The following is an 18,966-nucleotide window of genomic DNA, read 5'->3' on the forward strand; positions in this document are numbered from 1 at the left end:
CAGTTTATGTCAAATTTAAATTTATAAGCAGAGTTGGTGCTTCTACATCTGTGTTATTGTTGTTTTTTCTAAGGCATGTTTATAAAAGATACTTAAAAGTAAAACGAGCCTAATCCTGGCTTAATCTAAACCCTGTCTGTGAAACCAGGCCTATGATGAGTTTAACAAATGTAGATTTTACTTGCATACAAAAAAGACCTTTGGATTACATATTAACTGTTAGTAGGCTACTACATATTTTGAAAAATTTTTAAAGTTAGTTAATGATTACGTTCTTGTTGTGAAGACAAAAGAAACTTCAAAATATATTTTCCTTCATCACTAATGCATACATCCGAGAGTTATACCTGGTGAGCAAGGGAAAACATTTTTTTTTGTATAACTTTCCTTTTTCTTCTGGCAATTTCATCTGTAAAATTCCTAAGCTTTAAATTCTGCAAAGGGTTTTCAACATGTTTGTTTTTTTGTAGATCACAATAGACACAAACATGACATGAAAATACAGGAATAGGAATTTTATTGTCTCTTCTGAGCATTACTGCACAATGAAAGTGCAAAGTCAGAAACAAAGGAAAAAATATAAAACATTTACAAAACATTCTTACCTAACCAAACACATGTTAAAAGTAACACACATTTCTCATAAAGCATTTGATTTGAAATTATTTAAAATGTTCTTTTGATGCCCAAAGAACTGGTTATAAACGTTTTTTGGAATAACTGTCTGCCCCATATATAAACACACACACACACACACACACACACACACACACACACACACACACACACACACACACACACACACACGATTCGTCGTTAGTAAGCAAATGAAAACTACTCAGAGAGTATGCAGGGCTATCATAATCTCACAAATAATCACAGTTTAATTGCATATATATATATATGGCTTAATTTTACAGGAGGTTATGAAAAGTATACACTCCTCTGTTTTTTCCTTAACCCTTCTGATGTACAGAAAAATATTTTTTAATTAAAATAAAACATGCAAATGGTAAAAATAAATGGTAACACTTTACAATGTTCCATTTGTTAACATGAACTAACAATTAAAAATACTTCTAAAGCTTCCAATATTTACTAATAGATTTTTAAAATCATTAGTTGTTAATATTTAATGGAGCAGTCGACAATGAGTAGATGTATTGTTATTAAATAACGTTAATAAAGATGAATGAGTACTGTATTGTTCGTTAGTTAATTCATTAACTAATATGACCTTATTTTAAAGTATTACCAAATAAATACAATAAAATAGGAAAGAATAAATATTTTAAATACACATCTTTAAAAAAAGTTTGAAAATCTGACATACAGTATGAAAATAAGAAAACACGGTTTCATTAAAAAAAAAAACTAAGGGAGTGTTCACACTTGGCAGGTTTGGTTCGATTAAAACAAACTCTGGAGCGGTTCGACTGTAATATGAATGCAACACGGACCAAAGACATCTAAATGAACCAAAAACAGGACGTGATGTCACAAGATGAGACCCTTAAATGCACAGAAATGCTCAAGGTGCTCAGGACTAAATGTATAATTTTCTTTCTTGGTCTGGACCAAAAAAACAAGAGAACCGAGCTACAAGTGTGAACAAACCCTAAGATATAAGCTATAAAATTTTTTTTTTAAAACGTTTGGCCCAGGATCCTAAATTAATACTCGCCAAGTGGTAATAAACAGGATCACGCCGAGCGCTGTGTGTGTTAGAAATCAGGAATGGTGAGAAAACATTGCGATTGGTATGTTTCTCGTCTTCAAACCAAACTTGAGTCTCCAGCCGACAATGTTTATGAGTTATAAAACAATTCACCCCCCTCACATTTGTCATGAAGGACAAAATTAGCTATATAGACCAAAACCACTTTTTGCACCAGGCTGTAAACATATTTTTTTCTGCTGTAAAGTTGGCCATTTTAATATTGGGGTCAATGGGATTGACTCTCTTTTGGAGCCGGTCTCTAGTGGCCAGTCGATGAACTGCAGTTTTCTAAGTCACTTCCGTGTTGGATTCAAGTGAGAGACAGTCAGGAAGGTTGACTGTCTCAACCAAACTTGGGTCTCCAGCCGACAAAGTTTAAATCGTGTCTGGCTAGTGTGCTTCCCATAATGTTTACGCATTAAATGAATAGGACTGGAGGAGAGTCTTTTGTGGCAGTTTGAATACATTTGCAATCCCATGAAAGCTATCTAGTCGAATGCGTTTTTAAAAACCTCTGGAAGTGGTCAAAAGTGGACAAGCTCAAAACGTTTTAAACCCCATTTTAAACCTGTATTTAGACCTGTCCACTTGTGATCCGATCGACCAAAACGCATCTTAAAGGATTAGTTCACTTTCAAAAAAAAAAATTCGGATAATTTACTCACCCCGATGTCATCCAAGATATCCATGTCTTTCTTTCTTCAGTCGAAAAGAAATTAAGGTTTTTGAGGAAAACATTCCGGGATTTTTCTCCATATAATGGAGTTCAATGGCAACCATCTATCCCAATGTTCAGAGAAGGTTCAAATGTCCGTCTCAATGCAGCTTCAAAATCTCGACACGATCCCAGTTGAGAAATAAGGGTCTTATCTAGCGAAACGATCAGTCATTTTCTAAATATATATATATTATATATACTTTTTAACCACAAATGCCCGTCTTGTACAATCTCTGAGATGTGCCACGCATTATTACGTCATCACGTTGGAAAGGTCACGAAAAAAAGAACAAAAAAATGAAAACAAAGATGTCGGATGATTTTGAAGCTGGAGGAGAAAATGAGATGGATTTTTTCGCCCTACACTGCCTTTTTGAACCGGAGTAAAAAGACAAATAACTTAGATAGATGACGTGACGCTTGACCTTTCCAACGTGATGACGCAAAGCGCAGCGCATCTCAGACATGGTACACGACGGGCATTTCCATGGGCGTCGGAAGCAAAAAAAAAAGTGGGTGGGTCCTCCTCCAGAAATTTTTTACTGGAGTAAATGCCATTTCATGTATTCTGGTGCCTTTTAATTAAACAAGTAAACTAAACTCGGCTTCACGTCGGCCTGTTCTTTGCCTCCACGTCGTGCATTAAATGCACAGCTATCCATGGATTATCCCGCTGATACCATGGTCATTTGCCAACATTGACAACTTAAAGCTGTTGCAATGCGATATTTGACTAGAAGGGTACAACGGGCGGTTATTTTCGTCAGTTGCGGCTCGTTGAGAAATATAATGTAGCGATTTCAGCGGAAATGGAGTTTAATTCATTAGGGCATTCCTCAAGTGAAATGGATTTGACTGACGGCGCTCTGAAAAGCGAACAGACATGTGCGCTGAATGTAAAAGTGAGTGGGTCCAATATCATTGTTCTTAAAAAGTGGGTGGGTCTCGTCCCACCCATATACAATGGTTCCGACGCCCATGGGCATTTCTGGTTAAAAAGTATATAATTGTGTAAATAACCGATCGTTTTGCTGGATAAGACTCTTATTTCTCGACTGGGATCGTGTCGAGACTTTGAAGCTGCATTGAGACGGACATTTGAACCTTCTTTAAACATTGGAATATTTGGTTGCCATTGAAGTCCATTATATGGAGAAAAATCCTGGAATATTTTCCTCAAAAACCTTAATTTCTTTTCGACTGAAGAAAGAAAGACATGGACATCTTGGATGGCATGGGGGGTGAGTAAATTATCATCACTTTTTGGAAAGTGAACTAATCATTTAAAGGGGTCATGACATGAGAAACCAAATTTGCCTTGATCTTTTGGTATATAAGAGGTCTTTGTACCATTAAAACGTCCTGCAAGTTTCATAGCTTAAGACGTCCACCCCATTATAAACGAATCATTTATTTAATCAAGCTCGAAATACAGCTCGTTCTGGATCCATGGTAAGAAGTGACGTACCAGCATTTGCATATGGACCGCCTTCAGCACAAGACAGCTACGCTTTAAGCGCAAGACAACTACGCTCATTTCGTATCGTTGTCGCGCCCGCGCGCTGCGCGCCTCAAGTGTTCAGTCGACGGACAGCGAGTGGGTCTGTGTACAGGGAAATTACGATGCCGCAGATGTGCTGTTCCTGGCCGTGGACAAACAACATCTCTGAATACGCTGCGAAAGATCCAGTCGTCAGGGAAAAATGGATGCACTTTATTTTTTGCGGACGTCCCAGTCACGGCAGTGTTAATGTAAGCGTTTGCTCTATACATTATAAGGATGACTGTTTTGAGAAAAAATCCCAATATGATGCTGGCTTTGCTAGAAAACTGTTGCTCAAAGATAAGTCCGTGCCGACTATTCTGGGCTCAACAACGACGTCGCAAACTTACTTTTTATCACTGGCTAATATAAACACATTTGTATAAGAGAATCTTGAAAATATGTCGCCTGTCTAGTAGGCCTACATGTGATAGAAAATTAAAAATGTTGCCTTTATCAATGCTGCATCTTCAAAGATGGCCTGTGCATGCATTTTTGTCCGTGGTACACCCTATCATTTCATTGAAATTAGTTAAATAATGTTAAACTGTTAGCAAATTAAGCTATAGGATAATTATGCAACAATAATCCGTTTTCAAGTGTCTCGGGTTACAATTTTTTTATTAATTCAAAATAGTTTCACTTTCCATGTGGATACGGGCTGATCCAGTCTTCGTTGTTGTGGTGATGGTTCATTTTCCTCTGATTCCGGCTCAAACATAATAAGGTTTTATCGTTGCAAGAGCCATCGCTTCGCATGCATCACCCGCTATTAAACAGTTGCGCCGAATCCGCAAATGTTCTGGCTGGGGGCGTTAATAATTGATGCACAGGCACTGACGTTAGCCAATCATAACAGTGGGCGTTAACACTGAACTCTTAAAGGGAAAACACCCCCAAAACAGACTGTTTGAATCAGAGGATGAGAAACAGGGTGGGAAAAGGTCATAAATCACTACATTTAAAAAGTTTTTTGTAAAAAAAAACTATAGTAATACTATAATTGCACCTAAGGGAACATAATAATTAAATAAAAAAAACCATGTCATGACCCCTTTAATGCCAGCTGTAAATAGGGCATAACACTCGCCAAGTGTCAATAAACAGGACCGATAACCAGCTGAGAAAACGGCGGGTTTCTAATTCACACCGAGGATGTTTGCAGCGACTTTCCCTGCAGACTCCCAGAGATTGTGTCCGAGTCCAGCAGCTCGACTATGCTGTAAGGTGAACAGTCCTCCAAACCGAGCTTCCCACAAGCCCACCCGCAGAAACCCTTCTCTAAATCCCTGACGGACGTCCACCACTCGCTGAAAGCCCAGGACACCTGCACCACGGCCGAGTAAAGAGCCAGCGACAGAGACAGCGCCACGATGAGCACCGGATAGAAGATGATGAGGAAGGGGCACACCGTGATTTTGTGGCAGAACGTCCGTTCCTCGTTGTACACCAGGAAAATGTTATACCACGTGAGAGTCCCGTAGTAGAACGAGGTGATGAAGGACAGGACGAAGACTACGGGAGCACAAGAGAGACTCCACAGGACGACGTGAGGACCCTGAGAAACGTCGAATCCACACGAGCGACTCGATCCCTCTCCAGCGTCGCATTCGGCATCCAGGCGCTCCTTTGACCTCGCCATCTCACGCAACTCTCTCTCTGTGAGCGTAACGTGAATGTCCACCATCTGACCTTTCTTCTTTCCACGCGTGATGGTCCCTGTGAGCGTCACGTAGCGACTATCTGGAGGCACAGCCCAACCTAACGAAGTCAAAACATTTAATTTACAATGAGACAGAATGCATTTCCTATTATAAGACCAAGACAATTAAAGGGGTGGTTGATTATGATTTCACTTTTCTAACAGTAGTTAGTGTGTAATGTTGCTGTTTGATCATAAACAACATCTGCAAAGTTACAACGCTCAAAGTTCACAGCAAAGGGAGATATTTGCTTTTAAAGAAATTGCTTTTTAAGGACTACAACAAACGGCTGGATCACCAACCCTAAAATTACATAAACGCCCTCGCAAACGCGATTTATAGATTATCATGACAGAATATGCTAATCAATTACTAGAAGATAGTTAACTCCACATAAGCTACATAAATGTATCAACTAACCATTCAGAAATGTCCTGTTGCTTCTACATGTTGAGTCTCTCCATCATTGTCTGACTCCGGTTTGAACATAAAAGGCTAAATGTTTTTGACATTTTCAGTGCATGTCTGTGTGACACAAGCTGTTGAAGCTCCGCCCCCTGTGCCGGGAGCAGCAGCTCATTTGCATTTAAAGGGACAGACACAAAAACGGTGCGTTTTTTGCTCACCCTCAAAAATTGACAACTTTAACATGCTATATAAAAATATCTGAGCTAAAACTTATTTAGCTAAAACTAAATATTTTGGTATTTTGAGCTAAAACTTCACATACACACACTCTGGGGACATCAGAGACTTATTGTACATCTTATGAAAAGGGCATTATGATTATACCACCTCTTTAATATTCACTATATCAGATGAGAACAAAATTGGAACTGAATTGAACTGAAAAATAACACTATTGTCAGCTTGTTTCATACAAGTATTGTTTCATTAACACTGTTATTTTCCTGTTTATCACTGTGAAGCTGCTTAGAAATAATCTGTATTGTATAAAGCACCATAGAAATAAATGCTACTTAAATGAGGAATCAAATTTTCCTAAATCTTTTAAGATAAAAGAGTACTTATTTAGTAACTTTCAGAACTCAAAACTTCATTCCCTTATGAAGAAATAGCATTTTGTCACTGTGCGATGAAAAATAAGTATCACTTTTAGCAATTTCAACTTGTCAACAGATGGAGTGTTTTTCCATGCTCTTGAAAATTAGTTTGGAGATACACTTTTTTTGTTGTTGCGCTTTTTGCATTAGAATGCAACAATGTATTGAAACTAAACTGCAAAAATAAAAAGTTTTGGTTAGGATAAGGCACAAAATGTAATGCTTCACCTTCACTGCTGGGGTGGTTGAGAAATGTAGCCCCTTCTTCAGAGTTCCTCTCTCCAGCTTCACTATCTGCTCCATGCTCTTCACCAGCGGCTCTCTCTGGATCCGAGCGGTAGACGATGATGGACTCCGGCCGGTGTTCTCGCTTTCTCCTCTTCCGTCGAGTGCTGGTCCCGCTGGTTCCTTCATCCATCTGCCCGTCCGAGACCTCAGATCGAACAGACTCCAGCTGCTCCATGCTCCGGTTTACTGTCTCACAAGCTTTGAGAAGAGCTACAACTTAAGAGAGACTAGAAATGGCTATTTACTCCATTCACACATGATAAGCCTGTGAGAAAGAGAGAACATCATGATGCACAGTTGGCATGCACTCAATCAAATGGGAAAATAAGGAGAAAAATTACATTATTTAGTCTCATTTGAACTAAAAGGTAATGGTAGTACGTTTATAAAAGAGAAGTCTTGTCAAGTTGTCACATTTTACAAAATGTTATAAATGTATTCACAGTGTAATATCTGGTAGGGGTGAAGGTGTATTAAAACTTTTCTTGATTTTCCTGACCAATAGCAGTGAACATGTACCAGTGTTGTTATTGTTAACTAAAATAAAAAAAAATAAAAAATAATAATAATTTGTTAGGGTACTTGGAAAAAAAGTAGTTCTGTCAAATCGATTAATCGTTCGTGATTAATTGCATCTAACATAAAAGTTTGTAAATATATATATATAGGCCTAGTGTGTGTGTGTGTGTGTGTGTGTGTGTGTGTGTGTGTGTGTGTGAGTGTGTGTGTGTGTGTGTGTGTGTGTGTGTGTGTGTGTGTGTGTTTGACAGCACTAAAATAAAGTACAATAAAATATAAAAATTAGATACTGGAATAAAAATAACTTAGGTTGAAGTACTAAAACTGAAGTAAACATAAATTAAATCTAAATAGAAAAACTGATAAAAATGACAAAAGCACATGACACAAAGACAAACTTACACTAAAATGAAAATATAAAAATTAAAGCTAATTTAAAATATGAATAATTGCTAAAATAGTATATAAATAATACTAAAATATCACTGACATATATATATTTTGTGTAGGAAACAACCAACAACACCCTTCCGTCAGCGAGCTGGGTCTCATTCGACTCTATTGTCAGAGAAACAATACATACAGGAGACAACAGAATCGCACTGTCAATCATAGGATTGTGTTTTATTAAAATAGCGTCTAAAACTAAAAATCCTTCATTTTAAACCCCATTGAGATAGCGGTTTATTTTAAATCAGTGTATTGTAATGCCTGAGCGCCAGGCGGAGGCTGTTTTTGTCTCAGCTGATCGACTCTGGTTTTAATAACCACACCATGATCTACTGTAAGAAGCGTCTTATTCACAAACAAAAGAAGCTCCTGCTAAATTCATAACCTTATTCGCACCTACCAGATGCACATGCATGAAAGAACCGCTGTGAAAACTCTTTGCGATGAAATGTTTAGCTGGGTTAAAATGTCCAACAGCAGCCGCCATACAGATGCGCCTGGGCCACACAATGTACAAGTCCCGCCCATTAACTCTGGAACGCCCGTCCCGTCCAATCAGATGACGATAATTTGAAGCCCCTCCTCCAACCAAATCCACTGTAAATCAGTACTGTCTATGTAAATCAGAGGGCAGTACAAACGATTGCTACATTTATTATTACAATCCTGATTTTATTATAAATATTCTTTTTAAATTGCGTTTTTAAATTTGTGTGTACGTTTACATTTATTTCATTAAAATAATCTATAATTTGATATAATATTTTATAAAATAAGGCATAAGATATGATATCATCATTAAAAACTTTGATGTTAATGATTGCACATGGTTAAATCAGTTTCATTATTTATTCAGAAAACAAGTAACGACTTGTCTCACGCCAGGCTAACCAAATTACCTTACTTATTCAATTAATTAATTATTTATATTCTTTATTTAATTTATTTGAAACGCGAGTATGTCGCCATCAACCGTCAGTCAAAAATTCTGAATCTCGTGCAGTAACGGACGTTTTAACTGACGCGCTCGAGCTCCGTTTATACGTTAATACGCACAATATTCGCCTTTCAATTCCATATTTAAGTTATATAATATATCAAGACTGGAAAATAGATCTATTTACGTGATATTTGTGGTATTTTCAAGACCTGTGTGTGTGTGTTTACCGGGTTTGAATGGAGGAGCAGGCGGTAAATCAACTGGACAACCTGCTGCTTCAGTTAGGTGATGAGTTCGCTTCATTTACTTTTTTTTTTAACACACCGGTTCTTTGACATGTTTAACTTGATATGTACTGTATACTGTTTTATCTACGACAGGTATAGAGACTCGAGAACTTTCTCAGAGGAATAATGACCTCAAACAACAAATACAAAGTAAGTTTTTAGGAACACCTCACTGAAAACATTGGATAAGCGATGGACAAAAAAGCTCCCCTAGGACAAAAAAGCTCCCCTAATCACCCACATACATATAAAGAAGAAAAAAAATAGTTTGTTATCATCAATTGTTCTGTTTGTTGTGTTTCTAGTTTGTGAGTCCAACATTCAGGAGAAGAAGGATTACATTAAGACAACACAACTTACCATCAGCAAACTCGATGAGGAGATCCAGCAAAAACAAAACACTGGGAAGTTTATCAAAGAAAACACAAAAAAGTATGGCAAAGTGTGAGACTGACATTATTTTTATTTTCCAATCTCAAACTTAGCATAATATAATTAAATTTTAATATTTTGTTTGATATCAGTCAACAGAGAACAGGACATCTGCTGCTTCAGTATGAAAAGACACTGGAAGCTGAGCTAGAGAAGAGACAGAACAGCTATAAGCAAGACATGTAGGTCCAGCTTAAAGTTAACATGAAGTACATAATGATGTTGTACAGTGACGGAGAGAGTTCAATGTGCTGTAAGCTGCAAGACTAGAAAAACTAGAAAAAACACCAGCAAATACAAAACACCAGCGACTAGAAAAAACACCAGCAAATTAAGAAAACATCTTCATTAGTTTGACAACACATATTATCGATCGAGCTCCAAATACTCACAACGCAACCAAATATACACTCTGCAAATACTGACAACGCAACAAATACACACAACGCAACCAAATACAGAAACACTCTGCAAATACTCACAACACAACAAATACACACAACGCAATCAAATACAGAAACACTCTGCAAATACTCACAACACAACAAATACTCACAACGCAACCAAATATAGAAACACTTTGCAAATACTCACAACACAACAAATACTCACAACGCAACCAAATACAGAAACACTTTGCAAATACTCACAACACAACAAATACTCACAACGCAACCAAATACAGAAACACTTTGCAAATACTCACAACACAACAAATACTCACAACGCAACCAAATACAGAAACACTTTGCAAATACTCACAACACAACAAATACTCACAACGCAACCAAATACAGAAACACTTTGCAAATACCCCCAACACAACAAATACTCACAACGCAACCGAATACAGAAACACTTTGTAAATACTCGCAACGCAACAAATACTCACAACGCAACCAAATACAGAAACACACTGCAAATACCCCCAACACAACAAATACTCACAACGCAACCGAATACAGAAACACTGCAAATACTCACAACGCAACCGAATACAGAAACACACGGCAAATACTCACAACGCAACCAAATACAGAAACACTGCAAATACTCACAACGCAATTAAATACAGAAACACTGCAAATACTCACAACGCAACCGAATACAGAAACACACGGCAAATACTCACAACGCAACCGAATACAGAAACACACGGCAAATACTCACAACGCAACCGAATACAGAAACACACGGCAAATACTCACAACGCAACCGAATACAGAAACACTGCAAATACTCACAACGCAACCGAATACAGAAACACACGGCAAATACTCACAACGCAACCGAATACAGAAACACACGGCAAATACTCACAACGCAACCGAATACAGAAACACTGCAAATACTCACAACGCAACCGAATACAGAAACACACGGCAAATACTCACAACGCAACCGAATACAGAAACACTGCAAATACTTCCAACACAACAAATACAGAAACGCAACCAAATACAGAAACGAGCTGCAAATACTCACAACGCAACCGAATACAGCACGTTTCTGTATTTGGTTGCATTGTGTGCAGCACATGTGTTGTCAAACTGATTAAGATGTTTTCTTAATTTGCTGGTGTTTTTTCTATTTGTATGTGTTTTCTTCAGTTGCAGCGCATTGAGCTATCTCCGCCACTGTAGTGTTGCACTTGAATGAACTTAACCCTGATATAGGAAAAATCTATTAAAACTAGAACAGTTTATTAAACATTTAATAAATAGATAAATATATATATATTTAATACACCAGGCTTTTATGACTCATCTTACAGTACAATATAGTGAGAATATGGATCTCATACTCAAGGAGGAAAAAACGTCTCAATGTTTTTTAGAGGCCCAAACTGAGCAAAAACATGCAAAAAGTAATGTAAATCAATGAGATCTTTATAACAGTGTAATAGACTACTTACATAAAATGCATATAAATATCAGTTATATCACCCAATAATATGTCTAAGATGATTTATGATCAAATATCTGTATTTTAAAACATAATGCAATGCAATACAATGATTACTGAGAGAAAATAATATTTTCCTCAAAAGCCTGATGGATCATATTTTATTCTTACTTTACTTAAGTTGCTTCAGTCCAGTATGTGTTCATTTTGAAATATTACTACTGGAATACATTATAATGTTTACTTTATAAAAACCATTAAAGATTTCACTGCAAAAAGACACATGAACCACAACCTGAAGATGAACGTTTTACTTGCTAAAAACATATAAACTATATCAGTCAGATGACAGAAGGCATGTAGTCAATTGTGTGCGACAGGTTTTTAAGTTTTGATCATGTTGAGGCCTTATAAGTTCACGTATCAAACATGATATACAGTAGGCTTTATAGGGCTAAAGATGCTTGGTCTTTGAAGGAAAATGTTCCAGGAGAGAATCGAGAGCTACAGGAACGTGTTTCAGCAGTATAAGGATCGATACTGTCAGAACTCACTAGCTCAAAAACTGCTGAAGGCTCAAGCTGAGAATGAGGAAATCGAAAGGAGAATGAGAACAATAGAAGAACAAATAATGGAGAAGGATAGAGAACTGACAGCAGCACTAGGTAACTCTGTTCTTAAAGGAAGACGCCGACTTTTTGTGACTTTAGCTTATTCACCGTATCCCCCAGAGTTAGATAAGTCCATACATACCCTTCTCATCTCCGTGCCTGCCGTAACTCTGTCTGACGCACCCACCGCTAGCCTAGCTTAGCACAAAGACTGGAGGTAAATGGCTCCAGCTAGCATACTGCTCCCAATAAGTGACAAAATATTGCCAACATTTTCCTATTTACATGTTGTGATTTGTATAGTCAAATGTACAAATAACAAGGTCACATGAGACACAGCCATCTTCTAACTGTATACATACTGGGAACTATATTCTCAGTAGACGAAGCACTGAGCGAACTCTCTGCTCCTCACCACAGGGCTTGTCAGGCGCTGCGAGCAAATCACTCCGCAGAAGTAGCAGTGCTTCGCCTTCTGAGAATATAGTTCCCAGTATGCATACGGTTAGAAGATGGCTGTGTCTCATGTGACCTTGTTATTTGTACACGCTGTGAATATTTTGTCACTTATTGGGAGCAGTATGCTAGCTGGAGCCATTTACCTCCAGTCTTTGTGCTAAGCTAGGCTAGCGGTGGGTGCGTCAGACAGAGTTACGGCACACACAGAGATGAGAAGGGTATGTATGGACTTATCTAACTCTGGGGGATACAGGGAATAACCTAAATTCCCAAAAAGTCATTAAAAAATTAAAAATCATGTTCCAAACAACAGAAATAATGTCTGGATAAACTATTCCTTCAACACAGATCTTCTTCTGTTTTGACAGGTGAGGAGGAGCCAGTCACTGATGGTGCTGACAGGTATTTTATCTTTACAGCAGATTTGTTTTTATCAGAGGTTTGTTGCATTCGTCTAATTAACTGTTTTCTGAAATCGCTATGAAAATAGTAAGTGTCCAGGCAATGACGACCAACAAACTGAAAGCGAGTCATTTGATGAAATGGTCCCTCATCAAGAGCCCATTATGCAGGTACTTCTGCTGTTGTCCTAAAACTACAGCTCCATCTACATTAATTTGGAGATACATTTTTTTTCAAAATGGTTTGCTTCTATTTAATATACCGGTGAAACTGGAAAAATTTGAATATCGTGCAAAAGTTCATTTATTTCAGTAATTCATCTTAAAAGGTGAAACTAATATATTATATAGACTCATTACATGCAAAGTGAGATATTTCAAGCCTTTATTTGTTATAATTTTGATGATTATGGCTTACAGCTTATGAAAACCTTTTCACAATATTTTAATTTTGAATGTGTGGTTTTCATAAGCTGTAAGCCATAATCATCAAAATTATAACAAATAAAGGCTTGAAATATCTCACTTTTCATGTAATGAGTCTATATAATATATTAGTTTCACCTTTTAAGTTGAATTACTGAAATAAATGAACTTTTGCCCCATATTATAATTTTTGCGAGTTTCACCTGTCCTTGAGTATTAAAAGTTATTGTGAGTTCTGTAACTTTTAGAGGCCTGAAGAATACGCAGATGAGTGCATGGCTGCTGAAGATCCTTCTGAGGCGAATAAGGATAAAACTGCAGAAAGTGAATCTCAAATGGACACATTTTCCCACAGCTTATGGACAAAGAAAGAAACTGTGGAAGGTAAACACCAGCATATATTAATATATTTTGAAAGCATCACAAGATAAACCACAATAAGCACACAGATTTATCGATCACAATCGAGTTTTCCTTTCATTATAGATCAAATGCAAGAAGGCGATCAGAGTCAGTCAGAGAAGGTGAATGAACCGGTATAGTTGAAATACAGACAAATGGTTTTAAATGATTAAAAATATACCCTACCGCAAATTATTATGTTTTTGAAACATAAACTCTTCTGTTCACCAAGGCTCAATTTATTTGATGAAGAATACAGTAAAAAGAGTAATACTGTGAAATATTATTACAATTTAAAATAACTGTTTTCTATTTGAATATATTGTAATTTCTTTTAATTTTCAGCATCTTTAGTCTTCAGTGTCACATGATCCTTCAGAAATCATTCTAATATGATTAGCTCCTCGATTATTAATTATGGTTCGTATAAATAGTGTTGAAAACGGCATAATGTTTTTGTGGGAACCGTGATCCTTTTTTTCACAATTCCTTGATGAATAGAAAGTTCAAAAGAACAGCATTTATTTGAAATAGAAATCACATGATACATGTCTTTACTGTCACTTTAGATAAATTGAATGCATCTTTTCTAAATATAAAAGTATTTATTTCTTTTTTTTTCTTTTTTTATACTTTAAATGGTAGTGTATCACAGTATCCCATAAAATATCAAGCAGCAAAAACTTTTTTCAACATTGATAATCAGAAATGTGTCTTGAGCATCATCATATTATACTGATTTCTGAAGGATCATGTGACACTGAAGACTGGAGTAATGATACTGAAAATTCAGCTTTGATCATAGGAATAAATCACACTTTACTATACATTCACATAGAAAACAGTTCTTTTAAATTGTAATAATATTTCACAATATTACTGTTTTTGAAGGAAGAGACTTTCAAAAACATGACTTTTGACCGGTAGTGTACTGTATATATTCTTATAATTTATGTTTGTATGAATACAGCAGGGGAATGTGAATGTGTCAAGTACTTTTGAGCTCATGGTGGAAATATCAGAAGAGGAGGAGGAAGATATTTTGGAGGCGACCACAGCAGAAACTCACGAGGACACAATGACTGAGGTTCCCGTCTGCCCTCCTCCCTCCCCGGCTCGAATTAAAGCCACACCGAACACCCCGACCTTCTCCTTAAAGTACGACCTGACCTCAGTGTTCATGATGTACCTCTGATGATCCTCTATATGTTGATATGATGATCCTCTGTATGCTGCCGTCTGTCACTTACATTAGTCTAACGTCAACATGAAGCACCATTTGCAACCTATTTTTCTTCATGCATTTTTCAGGGATACACCAAATTTGTGGTGCACAACTCAAGTCAGCTTTATTTCTATTGAGCTTTATACAGTACAGATTGTTTCAAAGCAGCTTCACAGAAAAATAACAGAATCATTAATGCAAATTTCATCAAATAAAAGACAAATTCTGCTGTAAAGCAGCTCTGAAAAGACAAGTGCCATCAGCTCAATTCAGTTCAATAACTGTAAAGTTAATCAATTATGAAACAAGTTCAATTCAGCCGTAAACAGCTCTACAGAAGACATTATTCATTGTCATTATTCAGCTCAATTCACTTCAAGTTTTGTTCTCATCCAATAGTAGCCACGTTTCCATTACCCTTCAAATTGCGCAACTTTAAATTGCGAATTGGAAATGCGCCCAATGGAAACGCATCAATTTCGCAAAAACTCCCATTTATCGCAAAAAAGTTTTTACGCTCGCGTGAGGAGGTTTTTCAGGCAATTCGAAAAAGAAATATTTCGCAAAACTGCAATGGAAACAGTTTTTGCACATTTACAGTCACCTGACGTAGAGGACGCGGTGTGTTTGGACTAGAGGATGGATACCCGACCCGAGCCCGACGGGCTGGGCCGGGTTCGGACAGATATATAGAAATGATGTTCGGGTTCGGTCACATCAGTGCAATAAGGCATTGAACATTTTAAATTTAAAACAGCTTATTATGTAGGTAGCCAATGTGCCTGATGCTTTCACTTGATGCAAACGATTGTTTTTGTGATTAAAATACATGTCAAATATTGCCATAACATCCGTCTTCCTGTGTGCGGACATTTGTTTATGTAGCCGTGACAACGAAACACATGCATAATGTGCGCGCGCCAGGTGTTAAGAGCGCTTGTTGCTCCGCGCGCTGATGCGCTCATCCTGTTGACATTTCCGATTGCCTTCCTAAAGTTGCTTAATAAAAGCGGGCTTTCCACACAAACAAACGTACAATTGTCATTAGTATGAGGAAAAAAATGAGGTTTTAACTGCCAGTCTCGGGTCGGGCTCGGACATAAATATCTTTATGCCTGTCGGGCTCGGGTCGGGTTTGGTGACTGCTCTGTCGGACGCAGGCTGGGCTCGGACAGAAAAATTCGTCCCGATCCGCACTCTAGTTTGGACAGAATACGAGAGCGTTCTTTATTAAATTCATAAAAGACAAAAGAATTGCAGGAATACTAGATTCTAAACCTCAAAGAAACGCCACAATCAAGACCTCGAAGCAGAAATGAGGAGAAACACCCAGAAACACTCACAAGTATAAGAGTCTTTCCTTGCCATTAATGATTGGATAACATACACACGTCTCCTTCCATTAATAATAATGGCCAGTTCGTTGGCTGGGATATACATAAACCTACCAACGTCCATTGCCATGTTTTTTGGAATGACTTATCACAAGAGGAAAAAAATATGTTTTAGTCGCATAACATCGCTTAATGGAAACGGCGTCATTTCGCAATAGTTTTTTGCTGACATTTAGAGAAAAAAAGGCAAAACTTTCGCGTAAATGTGTAATGGAAACGCGCTTAGTGTAGTCGCAGTCAAATTAATATTAATGAATATTGAGTGTCTTCTAAACTAGTCTTTAAGTGAAGGGATTGTGCATGTCAAGCAAAAAGGACTTAGAGGCAATGTTTAATCTTGATTTTATTTGCTTTAACGTGCTCTGATGTGTCATTCACAAGAGCAGGGACATGAAAAATAAACACGTTTTAATAGAACTATTTTGATTACTGTTCGATCTGTTAACAGCAACAGTCCCAGATGCTCACCCGGACCACAGGACATCTCAGACACCAAGTCGCCCGCTTTTGTCTTCTCCATGATGTCTGATCCAAACACACCTGCGTTCTCCAAGCTGGGCTGTGACTTTGACGTGGGACCGGCAGCAGAAGAGGTGAACTTCAGAAACTGGAAGACTCACACGTTCATTGTTTCATCATTTTAATTTGTGTGTGTGTGTGTTGTGTGTGTTGTAGGCATCTCCATTTAACTTCACAAGCTCCTATTTCAGCGACAAGGTATTTTTTGAGAAATGTTTGTGTTTAATGTCTGAATGTTTTTAATGTTTGAAAGCTGATTTTGTATTTCTGGTAAACAGAAGTCACCAGGATCAGCACCCAAGTTCTCAGGTGAAGTATGAATCATGATTAATATCTACACTACCTGTCAAAAGTTTGGAATAATTCAGTTTTTAAAAACTATTTTTTTTCAAATAAGTCTCTTATTCTCACCATTTATGATGATTATGCTCATTATTTGATCAAAAATACAGTAAAAACAGTCATATTGTCAATATTATAGGTAAAAATAACTTATATATTATGTATATATTTATATTATACGCAACGTTTTCTATGCGTATATATAGTAAAATGTAATTTATTCCTGTGATCAAAGCTGAATATTCAACATCATTACTCCAATCTTCAGTGTCACATGATCCTTCAGAAAAAATGCTGAATTATTATTGGTTCAATTATTAATATTGGTTCTTAATATTATTAATGTTGAACACTTTTTGTGGGAAGTGGGAACCGTGATATATATATATATTTTTTGATGAATAGTCAAAGTTCAAAAGAACAGGATTTATGTAAAATATAAATATTTTCTTTACTGTCACTTTTGATCAATTTAATGCATCCTTGCTGAATTCTTACAAAAAATTCATGTTTCTTGAGAAGCAAATGATGCTGAAAATTCAGCTTTTATCACAGGAATAAATTACATTTGACAATATATTCACATAGAATACGTTCAAATGTAATATTTCACAATATTACTGTAGTTTTAATCATATAAATGCAGCCTTGATGAGCAAGAGACTTCATTTAAAAATAAAAATGTATCTTTCTTTACTGTCATGTCGATATATTTAGCTGTATTGTTTAGTATGATGTTGTTGGGCTGTGTGTAATATATGGTTCTATGTACATAAAAATAGTCTTATATTTTCTGCTTTCTGACATTTTCATGAAAAATCAAGAGTCTCTAGAGTTAATGCTGTTGTTTCTCTACAAGGTTTTCTGTTTGATGAAGCCGAGAGTCGTCCGGAGGAGTTTTCCTTCTCGTTCGGGATGGAAAGCCCTCAGAAGAGCTCATCCACACAGGACACTTCAGGACCGGCGGACTCCTTTCCCTTTTCATTCAGCTTTGGAAAATGATAACTTCAGAAACATAAATCTGATCCATATAGCTGTTCTTCAGAGGTGTGTTCAAATGTCTGTTAGAGTCGGTTGACGTTACATTCTACAGATGAAACTCGAAAAATTTGAATATGGTGCAAAAGTTCACTTATTTCAGTAATTCAACTTAAAAGGTGAAACTAATATATTATATAGACTCATTACATGCAAAGTGAGATATTTCAGGCGTTTATTTGTTATAATTGTGATGATTATGGCTTACAGCTTATGAAAACCTTTTCACAATATTCTAATTTTGAATTTGGGGTTTTCATAAGCTGTAAACCATATTCATCAAAATTATAACAAATAAACGCCTGAAATATCTCACTTTGCATGTAATGAGTCTATATAATATATTAGTTTCACCTTTTAAGTTGAATTACTGAAATAAATGAACTTTTGCACCATATTCAAATTTTTCGAGTTTCACCTGTTTACTATATGTTGTATGTTTGTTAAATATATTATATTTCCTGCAGATTTTCTGATTCTGCTCCTTTTGTTCACTGCTGCAATTTAAGTGTGCTCAACATGATTCAAAATAACTTATTCACAGAGATCATTTCAATATATGCTTATACTTCAATGCATG

At 36.7% G+C, this 18,966-nt stretch overlaps 2 protein-coding genes across 4 annotated transcripts; one reads left to right on the plus strand and one right to left on the minus strand.

Annotated features, from left to right (window-relative positions):
* Window positions 1–4,028: 4,028 nt before the first annotated feature.
* Window positions 4,029–8,516, minus strand: tmem169b (transmembrane protein 169b). Of its 3 annotated transcripts, none has more exons than XM_079619061.1 (3): window positions 8,406–8,516; window positions 6,977–7,301; window positions 4,029–5,742 (listed from the first exon to the last, which is right to left on the minus strand). In XM_079619061.1, exons 2-3 carry the CDS (start codon window positions 7,209–7,211, stop codon window positions 5,126–5,128), a joined length of 852 nt encoding a protein of 283 aa, XP_079475187.1. In that variant the 5' UTR covers window positions 7,212–7,301; window positions 8,406–8,516; the 3' UTR covers window positions 4,029–5,125. The 3 variants fall into 3 exon arrangements, with proteins under 3 accessions (XP_079475187.1, XP_079475189.1, XP_079475188.1); XM_079619063.1 differs by having other exon boundaries at window positions 6,977–7,234; window positions 8,406–8,486; XM_079619062.1 differs by lacking the exon at window positions 8,406–8,516 and having other exon boundaries at window positions 6,977–7,594.
* Window positions 8,517–8,996: 480 nt separating this feature from the next.
* Window positions 8,997–18,491, plus strand: LOC307001859 (uncharacterized protein). Its single transcript, XM_079618875.1, has 14 exons — window positions 8,997–9,230; window positions 9,326–9,382; window positions 9,538–9,664; window positions 9,757–9,846; window positions 12,047–12,234; window positions 13,008–13,041; window positions 13,130–13,211; window positions 13,715–13,850; window positions 13,953–13,990; window positions 14,839–15,026; window positions 16,936–17,080; window positions 17,163–17,204; window positions 17,285–17,315; window positions 18,208–18,491. Exons 1-14 carry the CDS (start codon window positions 9,182–9,184, stop codon window positions 18,348–18,350), a joined length of 1,350 nt encoding a protein of 449 aa, XP_079475001.1. The 5' UTR covers window positions 8,997–9,181; the 3' UTR covers window positions 18,351–18,491.
* Window positions 18,492–18,966: the final 475 nt, after the last annotated feature.

The sequence above is a fragment of the Phoxinus phoxinus genome (genome assembly GCF_949152265.1).
Source record: "Phoxinus phoxinus genome assembly, chromosome: 7".
In the NCBI taxonomy this organism is placed as follows: Eukaryota; Metazoa; Chordata; class Actinopteri; order Cypriniformes; family Leuciscidae; genus Phoxinus; species Phoxinus phoxinus.

Bases quoted from the DNA above. Each gene is read 5' to 3' on its own strand.
- tmem169b (XM_079619061.1), bottom strand. From the start codon at position 7,211: ATGGAGCAGCTGGAGTCTGTTCGATCTGAGGTCTCGGACGGGCAGATG. The intron at 5,743-6,976 runs GTGAAGCATTAC...TGACTTCGTTAG, and splicing joins CAACCACCCCAGCAGTGAAG to GTTGGGCTGTGCCTCCAGAT.
- LOC307001859 (XM_079618875.1), top strand. From the start codon at position 9,182: ATGGAGGAGCAGGCGGTAAATCAACTGGACAACCTGCTGCTTCAGTTA. The intron at 13,042-13,129 runs GTATTTTATCTT...CTATGAAAATAG, and splicing joins GTCACTGATGGTGCTGACAG to TAAGTGTCCAGGCAATGACG. The intron at 17,081-17,162 runs GTGAACTTCAGA...TGTGTGTTGTAG, and splicing joins TGGGACCGGCAGCAGAAGAG to GCATCTCCATTTAACTTCAC.